The 20455-nt window shown below is 34.4% G+C and overlaps 1 protein-coding gene across 1 annotated transcript in view; it reads left to right on the forward strand.

Moving 5' to 3' along the window:
- Positions 1-18672, forward strand: part of LOC145692859 (uncharacterized) — a 41847-nt gene extending 23175 nt beyond the window's left edge. The window contains exon 2 of the mRNA XM_081768383.1: positions 13273-18672. Coding sequence (XP_081624509.1) covers positions 13273-17991 — 4719 coding nt within the window. The 3' untranslated portion in view covers positions 17992-18672. The remainder of the gene's footprint in view (positions 1-13272) is intronic.
- Positions 18673-20455: the final 1783 nt, after the last annotated feature.

The following is a 20455-nucleotide window of genomic DNA, read 5'->3' on the forward strand; positions in this document are numbered from 1 at the left end:
ACGATTTTAAAACCCAAACCCAATGTTACGAAAAGAAGAAAGCAGGATTGTTCCATTACCTGTTCAAAACGGGATTTTCCCTAATCATCCTCTGCATGACACTTATTTTCATACTATACTGTACATTTGAGTCTCATTGTATTATGATTATTAACTTCCATAATCGAAATAACAGAAGAGAAACTGGATTTTACTTATGTTCACTTTAAATTAATTTATTTCGGAATTCGATTTAAATCAACGATTTTTATTTAAAAAAATCAAGTGATTTAAATCTTGATTTAAATCGTGATTTAAATCAGACTGATTTAAATCAATCCACCCTGTATATAATAGTCATATATATTAGAAATGCTGATTTTTTTTAACATGCTGTGTGAAATATGGAAGCGGAAATTCTTCTAGATACTCTGCAATACCACTAGATAAACAAGCAATGTTGCCAATGCAACATAGAGTTGTAATTTCTCAAATTGCACTACGTTTGATATTACATATTTCTGTTCAGTTAATTTAGTTTAGTGCGTGGGTTTTCTCGAGGTTCTCCCGTTTCCTCCCACTTTCTTCATTCCACCATTTCATTCATCTCTCATTATCACAGTCTCCTTTAGCCTAACCGGCATAATCGTGGGACGTAAAACTCAAAAATTTCATTTCATTTTTAAATTGAGTTTAACGCCTCTTTCAGCAGCGAGGTTATATGAGACTGAACCTACTGATTAACGTTGAATCTAAACCACATGAGCTCCCGCCGGGAATCTAACCCGGGTCTCTCACGCCATAGGCTAACTGCTTAGCCACGAAAGAGCTCTACATATTTCTAATTTAGATATTAAATTAAACCACAAAAGCACATATATTATTCAGTGTAACAAATTACAATACATATCACTAACATCAACATTTTGGAGATTTCTAATAACTCAAATGGTAGGAACATTATAAGATTAGTGTTCAGTAGTTTTAATTACAACAAGTCGCAGTTACATTATTTTAAGCAGTGTTGCGAACTTAAATAAACTGCTAAATATTATCTTATATATAAAAGAGAACGCACAAATCCTTTGTTACCTCATCACGCTAATACGGCTGAACCAATTTCTTTTATTTTTGGGGGGTTATTAGGATTTGGACCCTAGATGGTTTTTATCATATCACTTTAATTTTTAATTACCAGTGTCTTGAGATAATTGACCATTCAAGTGTCCATAACGTACAAATCCTTTGTTAGTTCATCATAGGTATAAAAATAAACGTATTTATATGCAACCCGCATGACCGTGTCACTCGGCGGGTTAACATAAATGACAGGCGATATAATGTTAACATTTACTGCAATCTACTATGGTTTTTATCATATCACTTGAAAGCGAAAACTTCCGGGGTGACCGCAGCGAAGCGGGGCGGGTTAACATAAATGACAGGCGATATAATGTTAACATTTACTGCAATCTTCTATGGTTTTTATCATATCACTTGAAAGCGAAAAAGTAAAAATTATCTAAGTAACAAAGTTTATTGCGTTCCGGGGTGACCGCAGCGAAGCGGGGTGAACGCTGCTAGTTATAAATATAGTGCAAATAACGTAGCGAAAGTGCAAAATATTTTAAAATTACTCGTAATTTATTTTATGGTGCAAGAATGTTTTCAAAACACGATGTTTTTCATAGTCTTTGGGCTACTTATAATGTTAATGTCAAAGTTTTCGTTCCAGTAATACATGTAAAAGCAAATTGTAGCTGAAATTAAACGTAAATGACAACTTTTCAGTAGCACTAGTCGTTCTCCCTAAGCCTTAGGCCTGGTATATTTTTTTAGATTAAAACACTGCTTTATTAAAATTTTTAATTACACCCTAACTGCATTTCATTTGTTATAGTTTGACCACCGATCACCTCAAACTCGATCCATACCATATAGCTATATGCAATTATTCAAAGAGTTACAGTTTGTAATACCCATGGTGTTGATTTTTGGTTTGTTTTGTTTTAGTTTAACGTCTCACGATTATGCTAGGGCGGCTAAAGGAGACGTGGAGTTACTGATCATGGTGGAATCCGAAAAACTTCGGTCGTTGAACATTACGGCCACCGGGAATCAAACTCGGGACCATGCGAACCAAAATCAAATGTACTAGCCATTACAGCAAATGGGGGTTCTTACATTGTGTTGATTTAAATAATTGAGTCAGTGTTGCCAGATCCGAAGATTAAAAAGTAGCGTGTCTGTGCTCCAAAAGTAGAGGATATGAACTATTTGTAGCCCAAACACATAGAAATGAATTATTTGGCAACTAATGACTGGTACTAATGAAATAATGTTTAAAATAGACCGGAAAATGTGATGGACATATTGCAAGACGAAATTATGATCGATAGACGAAAATAATTTTAGATTGGATACCACGTGACAAAAACAGCCTAGGAAATATCCGCATACAAGAAATTGTGACAAAATCAGGAACCACTGTGGAATAACCTGGAAAAGAATTACCCAAGATAGATAGTTGTAGAGAAAACTTGGGAAGACTTCATCCAGCAGTGGATTGATAATGCTTGATTATGATGATGGTGATGATTTTATATCGAGACCTCAGAGGTAAACTAAACCAAGTCATAATTTCGTAATTTTACAGGAGAAGCGAAAAACCGGTTCCTTAACTAAGATCTATAATACTGTTTTTCAAACTATACTAAGTAGTTACAAAGTAGTAAGATGGCTTTAGACTTACATTATTACCAGTGACGTGGCGTGACAATTTGACGATTGTTACCGGTTGCTGATACTACAAGTAACTCTTGTTTCTCAATATCAGAAAATCTAGTACTCACTTTATCTTTCAGAGTATCAACCATTTCAAACTATAGGCATTGGCAAAGTAGTCAAATTCCACTTCATTTACTCTTGACCTTTTAGAATAATGTGGCTCTTCATGTTCTTTCATTTTTTACTAAATATAATTGAAACTATCTCTCAATGATCTATATATATAAAAGAGAACGTACAAAATCCTTTGTCCGCTCATCACGCTAATACGGCTGAACCAATTTCTTTCATTTTTGGGGGGTTATTAGGATTTGGACCCTAGATGGTTTTTATCATATCACTTTAATTTTTAATTACCAGTGTCTTGAGATAATTGACCATTCAAGTGTCCATAACGTACAAATCCTTTGTTATTAGTTCATCATAGGTAAAAATAAACGTATTTATATGCAACCCGCATGACCGTGTCACTCGGCGGGTTAACATAAATGACAGGCGATATACAGCGGAAAATAGCTTGAATCTTCTGTTTAAAATTTTTTAATTGATTTGCTTATTTTTACAGACACTTTTACAATATGCCAGCACCGGGATGACCGCAGCGAAGCGGGGCGGGTTAACATAAATGACAGGCGATATAATGTTAAGATTTACTGCAATCTTCTATGGTTTTTATCATATCACTTGAAAGCGAAAAAGTAAAAATTATCTAAGTAACAAAGTTTATTGCGTTCCGGGGTGACCGCAGCGAAGCGGGGTGAACGCTGCTAGTCTTAGATATTCTTCAAAGTCATCTATTTTCTTTCTGCAGTAACCTACATCATGAACTTTCTTTTGTAAGATATTGAACAAGATTTCTTATTTTGATGCTATAACAGAAAACAGTTCAAGTAAAAAATTAAAGTCAAAACTTTGAAAGGTTATAAAATTTTGCTACACAAACTCTGGTTTGAGAATCCTATTCGTAGGTTTTATCTATCATGGATTTAAAGACTTCTAACAGACTATACAGCACATCATTTACCCTACTTCTATAGTTCCATACCTTGTGTTTGAGACTATTGTGATACTTTTGTTGACTACATAAAACAGAGCATTTGTTCTTTTTGAAGACTTCGAGGAAGAAGAAGCAAGTCCCAACACAATTAAAAAAAAAATCTTATACCCTTTTCCAGTAGCGTAACTTGAAGCTTCAGTGGCCTCTCAACCTTTAGTTATGCGCAGTAGTTTCTATATATTTTGCGCCCCTGAAGCTCGTGCGACCCCCCTGCCGCGAGGGTTGCGGGGGTGCTATTTACGCCTATGCCCTTTTGTATAATCAACTGACTTTTCTAAAACTAAATTAAGTCTATGGGCATAAGAATGAAAATATAATTAACAAGAGGCTGCAGTTCCCTACCACACCAACCATAACTGGAGTTTCATCATATGTTTGAGCAACAAGTTTTCCGTATTGAAAATTAGTTAGACAGTCAAACTGCGGCACGATGAAGACGATTGCACAGTTCTTTTTCAACACAAACTGCATCAAAATCCAAATTCAACTAGTAGGCTAGCGGCTAGAGTTGGAAATTTGTTGCATCGAAAGTTTTCTATACTAAATTAAAAACAAAGTATTTTTAACTTAATTAGCATAAATCCTAAATAATAATAATTACACGAATTGGAAGGAGCGCGGGCAACATCTCTACTTCTCTCTAATTATCATTACTACTCCGCTTGCTCTTGAAACAGTTCCCATATAGCACAATCTGTTTCATCAATAGGCATTTCTGTATATTTAATGACCCTTCAGGGACTGACAATATCTTTGCTCCTTCAGGCATGAGACAACCATCTAAATTTATATACTGTTTAAACAGAAATAAAATCTCATTTTTTTAAAAAAATAATGCCCATAAGGTCAAATTAGCATTCAATGAGAAACTTTATTTTGAATCAAAATAAACCTATATTAAATTTTTGTTAGAATATCCTATGGAATATATTCTTCTTGTTCACTGTTGCTGTATTATTCAAAGTCGTGTAAAAATGATCGATTAACATATAAATAATGCATTGGAGCATCAGTCTCACAGTAGCACGTGTTAAATGCTATTAGTATGAAAAACCTGCTACTTATATTTGTCCGAAATTGTATGCTGTTAAGACAATGAAATAATCTTATGAACACTGAAATTAAAGCCAAGTTTCTATCCTTAGAATGGGGAAGCAAACGAAACAGTATAGTAGAAGTACCGCCCGCTCGATCCTCTACAGCGAGAGGAGAGCGAATAGACTCCTAAGCGGGCGGTGCGGTGAGTAGAATATACATGTTGATGATATTCTAGAATCTCCTTGTTTTGACAGGGAACGTTCCTATTTTTTCCTGTTCCACTCAGCCGAACGGTAACATAAGGGCTATTCCGAAAGTCCAAACACGAGCGCGCAGGATGCTTCTGGCTGGCACGCTGAAAGGTGCTTCTGGAGTGAACGAACGCTATCAGGGTTCGCGTTACCTCTGAAATCTGCGGTATCAACAACAGTATGCTCCTATTTGGTGCTGGCATGTTGCATTCGTTCACAATGTAAATAAAACATAGGCCATCCAAACTTAAAAAAAAAAAAAGAAAGAAAGAAAGAAAGAAAAGAGAAAGAAAAATGTAAACATCTTCCCATGTCGATAATGAAATTTGAAGATATATGAAAACAACGAAAAACTGTAATATTTTTACCGTTACCGCCGGTAACAGCGGTAATATGCACCACACGTCCCTGATTATTACACCACTAGAAAGAACATAATCTATTAAAAAAAAGTATTCTAACTCAATTTGACCAAAAAGTGAGTTAACATAGTCTACCACTAATATTCAGATATATATATATATATATATATATATATATATATATATATATATATATATATATATACTGTATAAATTTACTAGATAAGTTAGGGTAAAATTGGATCCAAAATTTAACGAAAGTCACACAGCGGAAAAAAAATATATTTTTGACTATTTAATACTTCATGTTGCTGCAAAACTACGAAAATGAATACAGAAGAAAACTAGAAAGTTAAGAATTACTTGTTTTGGCGAGAGAGAGAGAAAATAGATACAGCTAGTTCGAATTACCTATATACTTATATAATATGTATGTTCATGTTTCGCAAGTAATTTTCAATCAACATAAAATTTCAACGTAATGAACGCACGATTGCTTTTCTCGAATAAAGATCTCATGCACCGCTAAGAACTCAGGAATAAGCTTAATCTATGTTACGGCAGTGGATATACGTATGCGTATGTAATGCATTACAACTTTAGGAACTTGTATAAGAAACAGAATGTACTTAAATTTAGACGCGAACTATGCGAAACATCTGACTTTAAATCTAACTTGTTTCGTGATGCAACCCGAGGCCACACATAGCAAAGATGAGTGCCGTAGCTCCCACTACAAAGTTCAGGAATTTCGTGTTATAAGGTGTCAATTAAAAACGTAGATGTGAAACGGTAATAAAGCATTTGATCAATTTTAACCCACAAAAACCCAAATACTGTTCAAGTAAGAATTTTTGAACAACACTTTTATGGTTCACTAAATGAGAGTCTTAGATAACAGAAATGTCCAAAAAGAATGTTTTTATATGAATTGGAAACCCAATGTGACACCTGTGACTCAGCGAGGAACAGACGTAGTTTACAACTTTAATTTAGTACATGAATAATTACTATTTTACCACAGTAATTATTGACCCTTTTAGATACAGGAAAAATAAATTATTAGGAAGTTAAATACTTACTTATCATAAGAATAAATAAAATATATCCGGAAGCTGAAAGGCGCTCGAGAACTCCATGAGCCACATTCAGCTACTGACAACAAAAATTGAATAAAATTGCTAAAACCTGAAGAAATGGAACGAAACAAAGCTTGCTACAAAGGTTTATGTGCGGCTTATAAAGTACAATGGGTATTTGTGTAAAACGTTTGAAACTTACTTTATAAGGTCAACGTTAAATCAATGTGACACCTGTGATACACTGGGCATTTGTGGGTTAAATCAAATATATTGTAGTAATAATTTACCCTATTTGTTCAGATAATGAACGTTATATTATGTTTTTAAAATGACAGTCAAAACAGAATGTATTGGATAATAAATGAGAAATTCTAAATTTTCAATTTCGGTACGATTAAATACATTCATGCTGCTATGTGTTGCGTTATCCCTTAGAATGTATTGAACAATTTTTATTCTAAGGAAGGAAATAAACTACTGTATAGTACTGAAGTTAATTTAATAGAGTTTAATTGTATAGGCAGTACTGAGGCCATATGAGAAAGTATTTTGCTGAAACTGAAATATGGGTTACTATTAGAATTTTATCCCAGATATGATATACTCACTGATGATTGAAACTAGAACACACGCATGGAAGGCATCAGCGCTAGCAAATTAGCTCTGAAGAAGTACACCATACTATAATTCTAAGTAAAGAATAAGGCCAAAAATAAGAAGCAGAAACGACAGACTTTACAATAATAATACTTTTACAATTTTAATTTCACCTATTTATTTCGAGACTTTCGAGACGAGACCGAGACGAGACCGAGATTTGGCCCTCGAGACCGAGACCGAGATCGAGACAAGCATTTGTTGACCGAGACGAGACCGAGACCGAGACGGCGATTTTTGACTCGAGACGAGACCGAGACCGAGACATCTATTTTTAAACCGAGACGAGACCGAGACTGTACAAAGTCTCGTCTCGTCTCGTCTCGATACCATCCCTATTCCTAAGAGACAAGTCTACCTTACTATCCATCTACTCTCTCTCTCTCTCTCTCTCTCTCTCTCTCTCTCTATATATATATATATATATATATATATATATATATATATATATATATATATATATATATATATTTAACCAGGGCCCGGATCTTGTTGACATTTCAACTTTTTTCTGTTACGCATAGGACAAAGCAAATTCAAATAAAAACAAGTTATCCATTAACTCTAAGTTCTAAAAATATTTTTTTAGGGTCAGCTTTCGGTCACTTTTTGCCGTTTTGAAGTTTCAGGTCATTTTTTAATATCTTAAGGTAACTTTTAGGTCACTTATTGTCTTTTTATTCTTTTTCTTCTACATAAGGAAATCTTAAAATGAACACTGTTTGCGGATGTGAAAAAGACGAAGTTAAATAATCACTTTTCTTGCTTCCTGACTATTGGGGTGGAAACAACTGCATTTTTAACAAGCTAAATAAAACTAAGCTGTAGCTGGTTGATGAAAGATGGGGGCTGTTAGGTAGCCAAATAGATAGGTTTGGGTTGTTGACCACAAAGGGCGTGACCATGTGAATAACTAAAAATGGATTAGAAAGCTTACAAAGATTTTAAACAGAGCTTTTATCTATTATTCTGATATACACTGTGTAGTCTACACTTGCATTAAGAGTGCTTCCTAGTTTCAACTCGGGAGTGAAATTGGCGCTTTCAGTATGTACAATACCGTACAATGGGCTGATCAATGAACATAAATGATCAATGGACTGCAACTAACTGAAAGAAAACTTTTTGAATATGAGTGAGGAACGTTAATCATCCCAACAGACATTTTAAAAAATATATATCAATGTTTAACGAAATAAGCGTTTAAAAAAACGCAGTTTTAAGGCCAATTTTTATGAATTTTAGTCATTTTATAGAAATTTTAGTGTCATTTTATAGGTCACTTTTTAGAAAGTTTTAGGTCAACAAGATCTGGGCCCTGTATATAACCGATTGTAAAAAATTAGAACAACATCACTGACTATGATAGATTCATTATGGCATGTTCAATACGTATGTTTATATTGTGACATATTTATATGAATCGGTCATTTCGAAAAGGCCATATTTCCACCCAAAGTAAATTGTTGAGGAGAAAGAAAACACTTCGGATTGCAAACTCGACGTGTACAATGGCACCGATGATATTGAGGCAATAGTGTAGGATACAACGCCGTAACTTAAATTTTTCTGGGAAGGGCGGAGGGGGCAAACATTAATACTCGTATTTGGGCCCACAGAAAAAGTTGTTTTTTCGAATTCTTGGGCCCCTTCTTCCATCCATCTCTTACTCTTTATGGGCTCTCCCGGAGCCTGTGAGAATTCCTACGCGGCAAGTCTGCGGGGCCGTTAGTTATGCCTCTGAGTCCGTTCCGTACATGACAAATTAATTAAGGGGACAATATTGACAAATCTCAAAGCCATACGAATAAATATTATCTCTTGGGCCCCTAATAGTAGATATTTTTCACTGAAATGGGCCCATGACTCATTTTTGTTTTATTTGTTTTTTGTGTACTGTTTTGTTTATGTAATACATAAACCTGTTTGATGCTTCATTTCTAATTTCATGTTCGTATCTTATATGGAATAAAACAATTTTGTCTTAAAATGGGCCTCCCGGGATGGAGCTTCCCTGGAGGGGCAGTTGCCCATTCCCCCCACATGTTACGGCCCTGGTAGGATATGTAACATAATGTGACCAGACAATTGGTCTTTTCACAGGGGATGCGCGTTTCTTCGCGTACATCTCGACTTTGCACTAAAATGAAAATGTGGTGGAGATGGACATATGCCCTTTTAGCATATAAAATATTCTTTGCTTTGTCGCTATCATAAAAAAAATATAGTTCAGTTCTGTGTTAAGAAATTATCATTTTTTCTGCATTTGATTCTTAAATGTTACTGACCTTGAAGCTATTTTCACACGAATTAGAGTTAAAATTACTTTCGGAAGTTTGATTTGAGAACAAAGAAAAACTTCTTTCTCACGTTACATTTATTATTTTACTGACACATAAAGCAAATATTTACATAAAGTTTTGTCGAAAATAACTCGATAAATTTTGGTTACAAAGAAACTAGTGGTGTGGAACATGTATATACATTCTAAATTGTTTTCTTACTAAAATATGTAACTGAACCCAGTAGAACAAAAAAATAGCTATAATTGTGGTTGATTTACAATATGTTGCTGTGAACATGACTCTTGATTTATTTTTCACTTTCTGTGGGCTTTCAACAAAATAAACTTTATTGTATTTATTTTTCAGTTAAAATACTGAACTAAGAAATAAAATAAATTTAAATTTGTAGTCCTGTGTCCCACGATTATGCCCTTTAGACTAAAAAAAAGAAAGTGCTGCCAAAATGTCTTGAGCCGTGGCAAAAATGCGAACTAAAGCTCACACCCCGACACACCCACGCGTTGAGCCAATAAGGGTTTAGCAGCTGCTAAACAAGAGAGCCTTAACGAAAGAGAGTGGAATTCCATCAGCCGACAGCAGCGCCTGAAACGGAAGACTGGGTGTCAAGTCAATGTGGTATATTTTTAACTGAAAGTGGATAATTTTGAAGGAATTGGTGAAATGAGAAGGTGGAAGGAAACGAGAGAACGTCGAGAAACGCAGATACGATGTTGTCCACCACAAACCCACATGACTTGGAGCCGAACCAGCTACTCTTCGCACCATAAGTGAGCGCTCTACCATTGTATAAAATTCAACCAAACTGGAATACTTTTCTCTATGCTCATTCTTTTCAATCTTATTCAGCATCATACTTCATTCATTACGACAGGAACACTATCAGAGAAACAGTAAGAACCATGTGCTTCAGTGGTTCTCGAACTCAAAATGAATAGTGTCTCCTGAGACGCAGCCGAATGCTCTAGACTACTCAGCTATTGCCACCGACAAAATTTCAAGATTCTTTCTCCCTAAATTGAATCTCGGACTTCGTGCTCCAAAGGCTAATGCATTAGCTGCTAGAAGAGCAGTGAGCCACTATATTGTTCATTTGAGGCTACCAATACGATTGTAGGTAAAAATAGTTTCTTCGTGTATATCGGGTGTTCTGAAAATGAGGCCCACAGACTACAGAGAACTATTCTTGAGGCCAAAATAAAGCAAAAATGTTATATGATGGGTTGCCTTGCGGATCCTCCTTCAGCCAGTATGGGAAATCAAAATTTCACAATGTAGCAACGTCGCAGAGGCATTACCGTTAACTTGGAGCCATTACCATTACTCTACGAATACAACAAGCATTTGAATCGATTGTGCATCACTAATACGTGATGCTAGTGTCAATCAATATCGACTTTAGCTGTCATCTGGAAAGAATCGATATAACTATTTGGTAGATTGGTACTTCCAGTGGTATTCTATGATTCTTTATTTGCGACGTTGTCACATAGTGAAATTTGTATCTCCGGATGAGGACTCGAAAGGTACACAAATATATACTATATATTTTTTTGCTTTATTTTGACTTGTATAATAATGCTCTGTTGTCCATAAGCGCCATTTTTGTGTTAATGTTTTAGAAAGTTATTTATTTCTTCTTAACAGAATCCCTAACTTCTATATATATAATAGTATTACACTTCAAAGTACAGTTTGAATAAGATAAATGGATATTTAGAGGATATACGCATAAAGTTTGTTGAGAGGTCTGAAGTACTAGCCCGGTTATTTTTAAACCTTTTCTTCATCTTTCAGCATTCGTATTCGCTTTTGATTTAAAATTCCTGTTTTTACCCAATTCCAATCTGAAAATTATTTTATCTTTAATTTCCTGGAAAAATCGGTATAATTTCATGTTTGTCCCAAAAATCTCACATATAGTGTTTTTTTTTTTCAGTACCTAATACATATTCTTAGATTACACATTAAACATTCACTTTAGACTTGTTTATCTTTGCATGGGGATCATGATGGCTCAGTGGTAGAGTGCATACCTCTGGTGCGTGTGGTCTCTGGTTCGATCCCCACCCAAGTAAGTTTGTGGTGGACAACATTGTATCCAAGGGTTTTCTCGGGGTACTCCTGTTTGCTTCCACTTTTCATTCCACCAATTCTTCCATCATCATTCACTTGCTTTAATCATTTTCTCCCTTACCCTAACGGGCATAATCGTGGGACGATAAACTGATATGTTTCATTTGAGTATGAGTATATATAAAACTACTCACTTACAATTTGTACAAGGAAGTAAGAGTGATGCGCACATTTCACTCCTACACTCCTGTACAATGTGGAAGATTTTAGTACACAAGTCAGTATATTTTAAGGAAAGCACGTAAAATAAGTAAAATCGGTTTATTACTACAACATTTAAACACATATATGAAAAAAGAAACGAAAATGAAAGATGGGTCCAAATGGACCCGAGGGCCCTATGTGTAAACTCCAAACGAGGACCTTAAGAAGGTTAAACGTGATTAGCACTCAAAGTGATAAATACCAACCCCACTTCCCTCCCCTTCGCCGAGTTTAGTCTAGATCAGTGATGGCTATTGTGCTGTCAAAATATCTTGAGCAGTGGCGAAAATGCGAACTAAAGCTCACACCCTCACACATCCACGCGTTGAGCCAATAAGGGTTCAGCTGTTGCTAAGCGAGAGAAAGCGAGTGGAATTCCTTCAGCCGATAGTAGCGCTTGCAACGGAAGACTAGGGATCAAGTCAATGTGGTATATTTATAATTAATAACACACTGCGGGAGATGGCTAATTAGAAGCATACTTTGGAGCTATTTTCCACTTTTCTCCCTCTCCTTCCTTGAACTCAAGCACCGATTCGTTGAGTAAGTTTTACATTTTCTTAATCTTGATTCTAATTTGCATATTCTGCTTCTTATGTGTCTAGACCAATTAGGACCTGAGCCAAGAGAATAAATAATATATATTTCATTTTTATTTGCGGACCGGATAAATGATGCTCGCTGATCGTCATTTGACCATTACTAGTCTGGGCTAAACATGTTTTATTATTCTGAATAAGTAATATACATTTAAAAAAAAAATATTTAGTTGGTTATTACTGAGACAAGGTAACTGAAAAAATTAACATTTCGTCTTATCGATAATATCATTGTACAGACGTAAAGTAGAAATTAGAAGTGAAAATGATAAATATTCGAAATGTTGAGCTTCTTGTCGTGCAAATAAAATAGTTTACATCAACTTCCTGGGTTAGAAGCACAATTAGTTATTGTACTTAATTCATTGTTTTAAAACGTAGATGCTCGTTTATTTGGCCTTTTTCCACAGAAGGGGTACAAACATATTTCACAGAAGGGGTACAAACATTAAAACATATTTCACAGAAGGACTACAAACATTAAAGCATATTTCACAGAAGGAGTACAAAGATTAAAACATATTTCACAGAAGGACTACAAACATTAAAGCATATTTCACAGAAGGAGTAAACATTAAAGTATATTTCACAACGGCATAATATGTCAAATTTATGTTACGTTAGGATGAATTAGGATATGTTAGGTTGCCTACTCTCTAATTGTACCAAACATCAATTTGTTTTGTCCATGTTAGGGCAAAGTAAATTAGGTTAAGATATATTGGGTTGTTTCTAGACCTTTTCTGTAAAACATACGTATTTATTTTCCTTATGTGTAACTTCAAGAACATCATACTAATCAGTATTATACTTTCAGATACTCTTTTCGTCAATGGCTTCGGGAAAACACAATTCAGCAAGTATATTTGACAAATTTGATCGACCCATCGAAGGAGAGCTTGAAGTGACTTTGCAAGCTGCCATTGTCCTGAGGAACAATCTCATACATATACTAGGTTCTTTTCTTGAGTATCCTTATCTGAAACTCAATCACAGGTACTGGTCATCCTTAAGAGAACTCTACGATGGTGTAAGAACCAGGCGTATCAACACAATCGATATTGTAGTGGACATACAAAACTATTCTTTGTCTAACAGTGCTGAAGAACAATTTCTAGCAATTTTGAACCGACTAGAACATACGGTATCATGTCGATATCTTTTAGACATTCATCATTTGCAATTCGCGTTGAAAACTATGAAACTAAATTTGAATGGTGTCCTTCAAAACATAACTCATACAATTTATGAAGGTATGCCCAAATTTAGTAACAAATATGTAAAATCTAGGTGGTTTTCAAAACTTAGCGATAAAATACAAGAGTTCAATCACAAAAATTGTGATAGGCAATCAATTTTCTTCAGTATTGTGTTGCAAGGAATTAAAAAGCGATTTATACCATTAAATACAGAAATAGTAGGTCTTCTCTTACTCAATTTGGAATATCCAGGAATCTCGCCATATGGTTTAGAAAAGATAAAACATCTCGGTGAAATGCTTATCAAGAGTTCATGGCAGAAGAAATTCGATAGTTATTTAAAAGAGCATTTTGACATTAAAAAATACAACAATTTATATGTAACACTGCAAGGGGTTCTGAAGATGTTGAAAGGATGTAAGAGTGTGGAGGACACTTCCATAAAAGTGCTGGCAGAATCATCTGTGCAACATGTAGTAGAAGATCCTATCAGACTTCCTGTTTCTTTGATAAATCAAGACTATCACCTTCGTTCTCCTGGAGCGGTAGGTGTGAAATTTGATAAATTGTATAAGCTTATTCATTCAGCAAACTTCCCACCAGATGTTGTTGAAGCAGCCAATGACTTGGAAAAGAACATTGCCAAAGGGTATGCTTATAAGTTATCTGTTCGAGAACAGCAACTTCTTTATTTTGAGTATTCTGAACCTCATGCTTTGTTAATAGCATTTCTTCAAAGATTAAGACTTACTCTTCCTGAAACAAGTTCTAAATCTCCAATTATCAAATCCCTTTTGGTGCATCTATATTACAAGTACTGCAGAGATAATGGAATAGAATGTTCACCCAAGTCTAAAGATGAACTTATACGCCTAGTAGAATCGTTTGGTACATTGTCTTTAGATGTTAAGCATGTTAAATTAATGGTAGATATCATGTCCTTATTCGCCAAGAAGAATCTTCCATGGGACGAGTTAATTGAACATCTTAATATATATCAATATAAAAATCCACGAATTCAACTTCTTTATATAATCAATTCTCTCCTAAAAGTGCAAGGAATAAGCAAAGCATTTGATTCTGAGGATAGATGTCACTTAAAGCTTTTTAGTGAAAGTTTTGTCGCTGCCGAAGGTGACGTTCTACCACCAAGAAAAGTTAACACTACACATGTTGAAGTTCCTCTGTACGACACTCAACCACAATGTTTTGCAAGATGCCTCGAATCAGTTGAGAAACGCCATCCTGTAGAAAGTAACGCAACGGAAGTTCTTGAAGTGCGACCTCTTATATTTAAACCTAAAATCAAGGTAAGAGGGACGAATTCTTTAGTTTTGGGTAAAAACAAACTCTCGAATCAAATATCGGATCGTGTTATCATTCGAACACAGAAAGTAGATTTTGATGTTCTCCTAACTGCCTTTAGAAGCAATATTCCCCGAAAATATGTTAAAGAACTGAAAAACTATTTTTCTACTCCATCGTCGTTGGTAGATCTTGAAAATTTTAATTATAAGTTATACTCTAATAGAGCTGATTTATTACGAAATTTATTGTTATATCTTCGAGATCAAGTACAAAACAATAAACAACTATTAGACGCGATAAATAATTCTATTGAATACGTACAAGAGACCGGACAAGGAGCAGAAGGTTTTGATGTTCAAGAACTATATTTGAAGTCTCTATCAGATAAAGATAATTATCAGGAAACTCTGCATAATCTTTTCTCAGGTATTACTGAGAAGTGTCTAGCAAAGGGAGATGTAAAAATTCTTAAAGGAATTTTAAACCATTTTAAGTCCAAATGCGTCAATTTTATTCCAAATCAACGTTGCTCTCTATGTGATGCACAATTTATAAAGGAATGGCATACTATTATGAGACAACAACCGTGGGAGAGGCCCCAAAATATAAATGTTAATATAAATCTTACGGTGTTAGGTGATAATAATCCTGTAATAATAGGTGCACTTCCTGGAATAAATTGGAATGTCCCTGGTAGTAAGTCTTCCAGCATGCCATTCCCATCAACACATCCTGCTCATCTTGATTCTACTACATCCATACCAATACATCACACGCAACACATCACCCCATCAAAATCAAAGAAAAATTCACAAAAATACATTACCACGTCATCAACACGTAGTGGAAATGAACATACTACACAAGCTTTATTGAAACTAACCACTACGCATTTGTCTCCAATCTCATTAAATGAAGATTTAAAACGTTCTCCACGTACAAATTGTTCTAAAAGAGATGTTACAATCACTCATTTACCAGATTTACACGATTTAACGCATGTGCCTGCAGATCTCCATACACTTGCAAGTACGTCACCCACTTCAAAACATCCTACAACGAAGAAACCAACACATACTACTCCACGCCTCTCATCGACACATTCTTCCACCTTGAAAACAACTCCGAGTATTAATAAAAGTATTACTAGTGCTAAATCCACTACTTCTAAAAAACCACTGACTACACATTTCGTGCAGACTACAGTTCGCACACCTTTATCAACAAAAGCAACTACCCATAGAACATTACCTACATTACATCAGAAAATTTCAACGACTCTACGACATATCTCTACTCCAGCTAAGACAACACCAAAGCGAAGACTTCCTACGACCCGAAAACGTACTACGACTTCGCATTTTACCACTCATGCAACATCACGCTTAACTAATGCTGTTTCCAAGAAAATCTCCACTCTGAAATCTACAGTACGACCTCCTTTCTCACCAACAGCAGCCATAACGATAACAACACGGGCGAAAGCAACATATCACCATCATGTGACAACTCGAAGACCTTATCAAAGTACTCGATACTCAACAACCAAGAAGCTCTCAACCCAAAATACTCATTATTCAACCACACAACTTCACAGGTTAACAACTAAATCTACTACTAAAAAACAAGCAACTCCAACAACTCATCATATAACTACTACAAAGAAACAAGCAACTCCAGCAACTCATCATATAACTACTACCAAGAAACAAGCAACTCCAACAATGAATTATGTAACTACAGAAATCCGTAGAATAACAAGAAAGCCTACAACCAAAAAGCAGTCAACTATGACAACCCATTTACCGACACAAACTAACAGGTCAACTGTAAAATCTACAACTCACTGGACAACTAAGAAACTGTCGAAACCAACAAATCATCATCAACCCACACAAACGTATAGGTCAACAACCAGAAAACGTTCAACTCCACCTACAGAAACTCACAAACCAGTTAGTAAATCTACAACCAAGAAACAATCAGTACAAACTACTCATCCTCCAACTATACAAACTCACCGAACCACAACTAAAAAACAAACCATATCAACAACTCGTCGTCCTGTTACCCACATTCATGAATCAACACCAAAATCAACAACCAAGAAGCATTTAATATTAACAACTCCTCATCCAACTATACAAGTACACAAATCAACGACCAAGAAAAAATCAGTACCAACTCATCATCCAACTACTGCAAGTAGCAAGTTAACAACACATAAACCTTCTCCGTCACTCATACCTACTGTTCGTTCTACTTCGTCATCTAAAACTACTGCTTTCCTCTCCACTGTCACTCCAAAGCATGACAATGAAGTTTGTGAAGAAGTTACCAGCAATATTTGGACAATTTCATCTAAACACGTGGATATTATAGATATTCTGCATGCGATCCCGAAGTCCCAATTGCCAGCAAAAAAACAGAAAGATGTGGAAGAGTTATATGAGTTATTCTCTGATAAACATATTAATTTTAACACTTTAGTTCATGATTTTAACATTGATAAATATCAATATAGAGGAGAATTTTTGAAAGCTCTGTTACAATACATGGAAGAGAATTCCAAAGTGCCAGAACATATAAAGAATACAATTGCTAAAGTTAAAGATCTTGTTAGAGAGGATGGATTAGGAGCAAAACCCGTTGATATCATCGATGTTGATACTCAATATCACAGTAAAATCAAGATGAGTGCAACAACTGTAGCTATAGATGTAGAGGATCTCTTTGCTAATATGAAAGCTAAGGCATCAGCTGAAGTTGTCCAATCTGTAAACAAATTTATGAGATTCCTTTCGTCCGAAAATATTGAGAAATACATACGAGGTTTTGAGTTCGAAAAGTACACCACCAAACGAGAATTTATTTTCGCTTTCGCACAATATTTAAAACACGAAAAACATGTGAGTGAAGAAGTCAAAAAGGCATTAAGCACTATAGAATCTAAGATAACTGAAATGTATGGTCCAAACGAACTTGTGGTTTACAACTACTTTACAGATCCTGTTGCCGACATGTTATAACCTTTGACGAATACTATTTAATTACACAAATTCAGAAATTTTGATTGGTTATCTATGCTGTAAATATGAATATACTTAATTTTGTATCATAATACTGTATTAAAATAATTACAGGATATTGTATACTGAAATTTAATTAAAGTAATAAATGTCACTGGCTATGTTGAAAAATATCCAACATGCAAGTGCATAATTACTGAGCGATGATATTTAATGGATGTGTTTATTTAGTTCCACGGAGAGATGACCGATTTAAAATATGGTTGGAGGTTTTATTGTGCAATATATTGGAGATAATATCATGTTACTTTGAAAATTTAGTACACATTTATCGTGCTTTATGTTTACTTATAGTATTGTAACTTGTGATTATTTTCTTTTGTCAGCAAACTCTTTTTAAAAATAAATTATTTATATTAGAGTAGTTTCTGCGAAGTACCAGTAAATCAACAAGTTATTTACTGTAATATATCAGCTTATCACTTTAGGACAATAATTGTATAAGTGTAATATATTATTGTAAAAGATAAAAAGAGGATATGTAAGTAATGTATGCACACTTTAAGTATGTAATTATTACCTACTGTACTGTATTCTCTTTGATTGTTAAGAGATTTCTGTACATGAAGTGATGTTTTAAAGTACATGTCATATATGTACTGTGATAATCAAATAAACTAATTAGAGTAATGTTACTTTTATTTGTCTGTTACAAAATTTCTGTATAACTGTTTTTAGTCAACCTTTTTCTTCTCCTAACAGAAAAATATAGGTATAATGGAAAATGTTTTAAAGCAGGAAAATCTTGTCTAGCTCTTTACCTGGTGGTATGGTAAGACATAAAACATTAAAGCATATCTCTATTACGAATATAAAGAAAGGTTCTTAATTGAACTGAAGAAATTAAAGTGGTTTTCGAATTAATCAGAACACTCTATTGTGATTTTACAAATTGAGACCGTCATTAATACGTATAGCGAAAACAGAGCTAACAACTCCACATAAAGTTGTTATTACATTGGATAATTAATATTATAATATTTTGGTACACAATTTAACTCGAAATTAACTTTATTATTATTAATAATAGTAAATTGGTTCCCGGCGTAACTATTTCTAGATTTTTTTCAAGTCTCTGTTCGCTATTTCTGTTTCAAATTGTCTTTACGATGGGAGTTTTTGAAAGCTGTAATCAGATTACGAGCCGATAGTCATGTTCATCAAATGCAAACTTACCACTAATTCGCTCTGAAGCTCCAAATTGTGAAGCAAATGCCTTATAATTATTTGTAACCTAGAATTCATGATATTAAAAGGCCGCTATGAAATAAACAAAAGCCGCTTGAATGGAGTGTGGAAAATGAGAGAACAAACTAATAACAGTAAGATTTCCTAAGTAATCTAATTTTTAAAAGGGTTCTAGAAAATGAACTAAATCAATAATAAAATATGAAACTCATCTGATAGAACTGTATGAAAGTAATTTTGTTTCAAAAGAGAATAAGGTAGGTAGACACCAAATAGAAACACTTTACTTAATTACTAACATGTTCTGGTTCATCGTTACTTTTTGTAGATTGTTTTGTAGTCGCATTTATGGAGTTAGCAATCATTCTAAACAAATTTTGTACAATGTAATGTTATGTTTTAACACGTGAGACACGTAGTGTGTCTTGCTTTGAAGGAAAATTGTTAAAACTTATTTGACAGGTTGCAAAACTATCTAACCTTTAGTAAAAATACTTTGTAAAATTGTGATTTCCAAGTTCTTCATTCCACCACTTGTACCAGAAACAAATGAATCAAAGGTACAAAATATAACGAATAAGTGTTAAATAATATTCTGAACCGAAAGCATTTAGGTTTTAATTTTAAACTGAGAGTGAGTTTACAAGCTTTTTAATATACAGTTACAACTTTGGGTTGAATAAGTTAGAAAATTTTTTCATGTAAAGCATATGCACAGAAAGAAAAAAAAATTAAATGTGCTTTAAGTACGCATAAACTATTGCTTCAGATATGTAGTAACCATTTACCACATGTAATCGATGCAGATCTTTAAAGCCAAGTTATTCAATTCTTATGCTTTCCTCATAATAGTTGTAATCCACAATGACATATGATATACCAGAATGTGCCTTTGTCCTATATATCAGATGTTCCAATAGTAACTTGACAACTGAGTGCAAGGTTCATGCATTGACATAAAGCCGTATTCCAAGATAAATTAAAATTTGCATAACTCTCTATTGCTGTAATGTTAAGTTCGCTATATATTAAAGGAGTTATGAATCAAAGAAATGGTGTTATGACCTCTTCGCTTTGCTTTGGGTTACATGCTTGTGTAGACGAATATGTGCGGTGCCTCAAAATTCTGAGTGAGTTGCCGGAAAATGTTAGTTAGATTCAATTTCTAAATTTAGCACACAGTAATGCTCACAAGTACAATCTGCATTTTCAAAGA

The sequence above is a fragment of the Thermobia domestica genome, chromosome 8 (assembly GCF_964235325.1).
Source record: "Thermobia domestica chromosome 8, izTheDome1.hap1.1, whole genome shotgun sequence".
NCBI lineage: Eukaryota > Metazoa > Arthropoda > Insecta > Zygentoma > Lepismatidae > Thermobia > Thermobia domestica.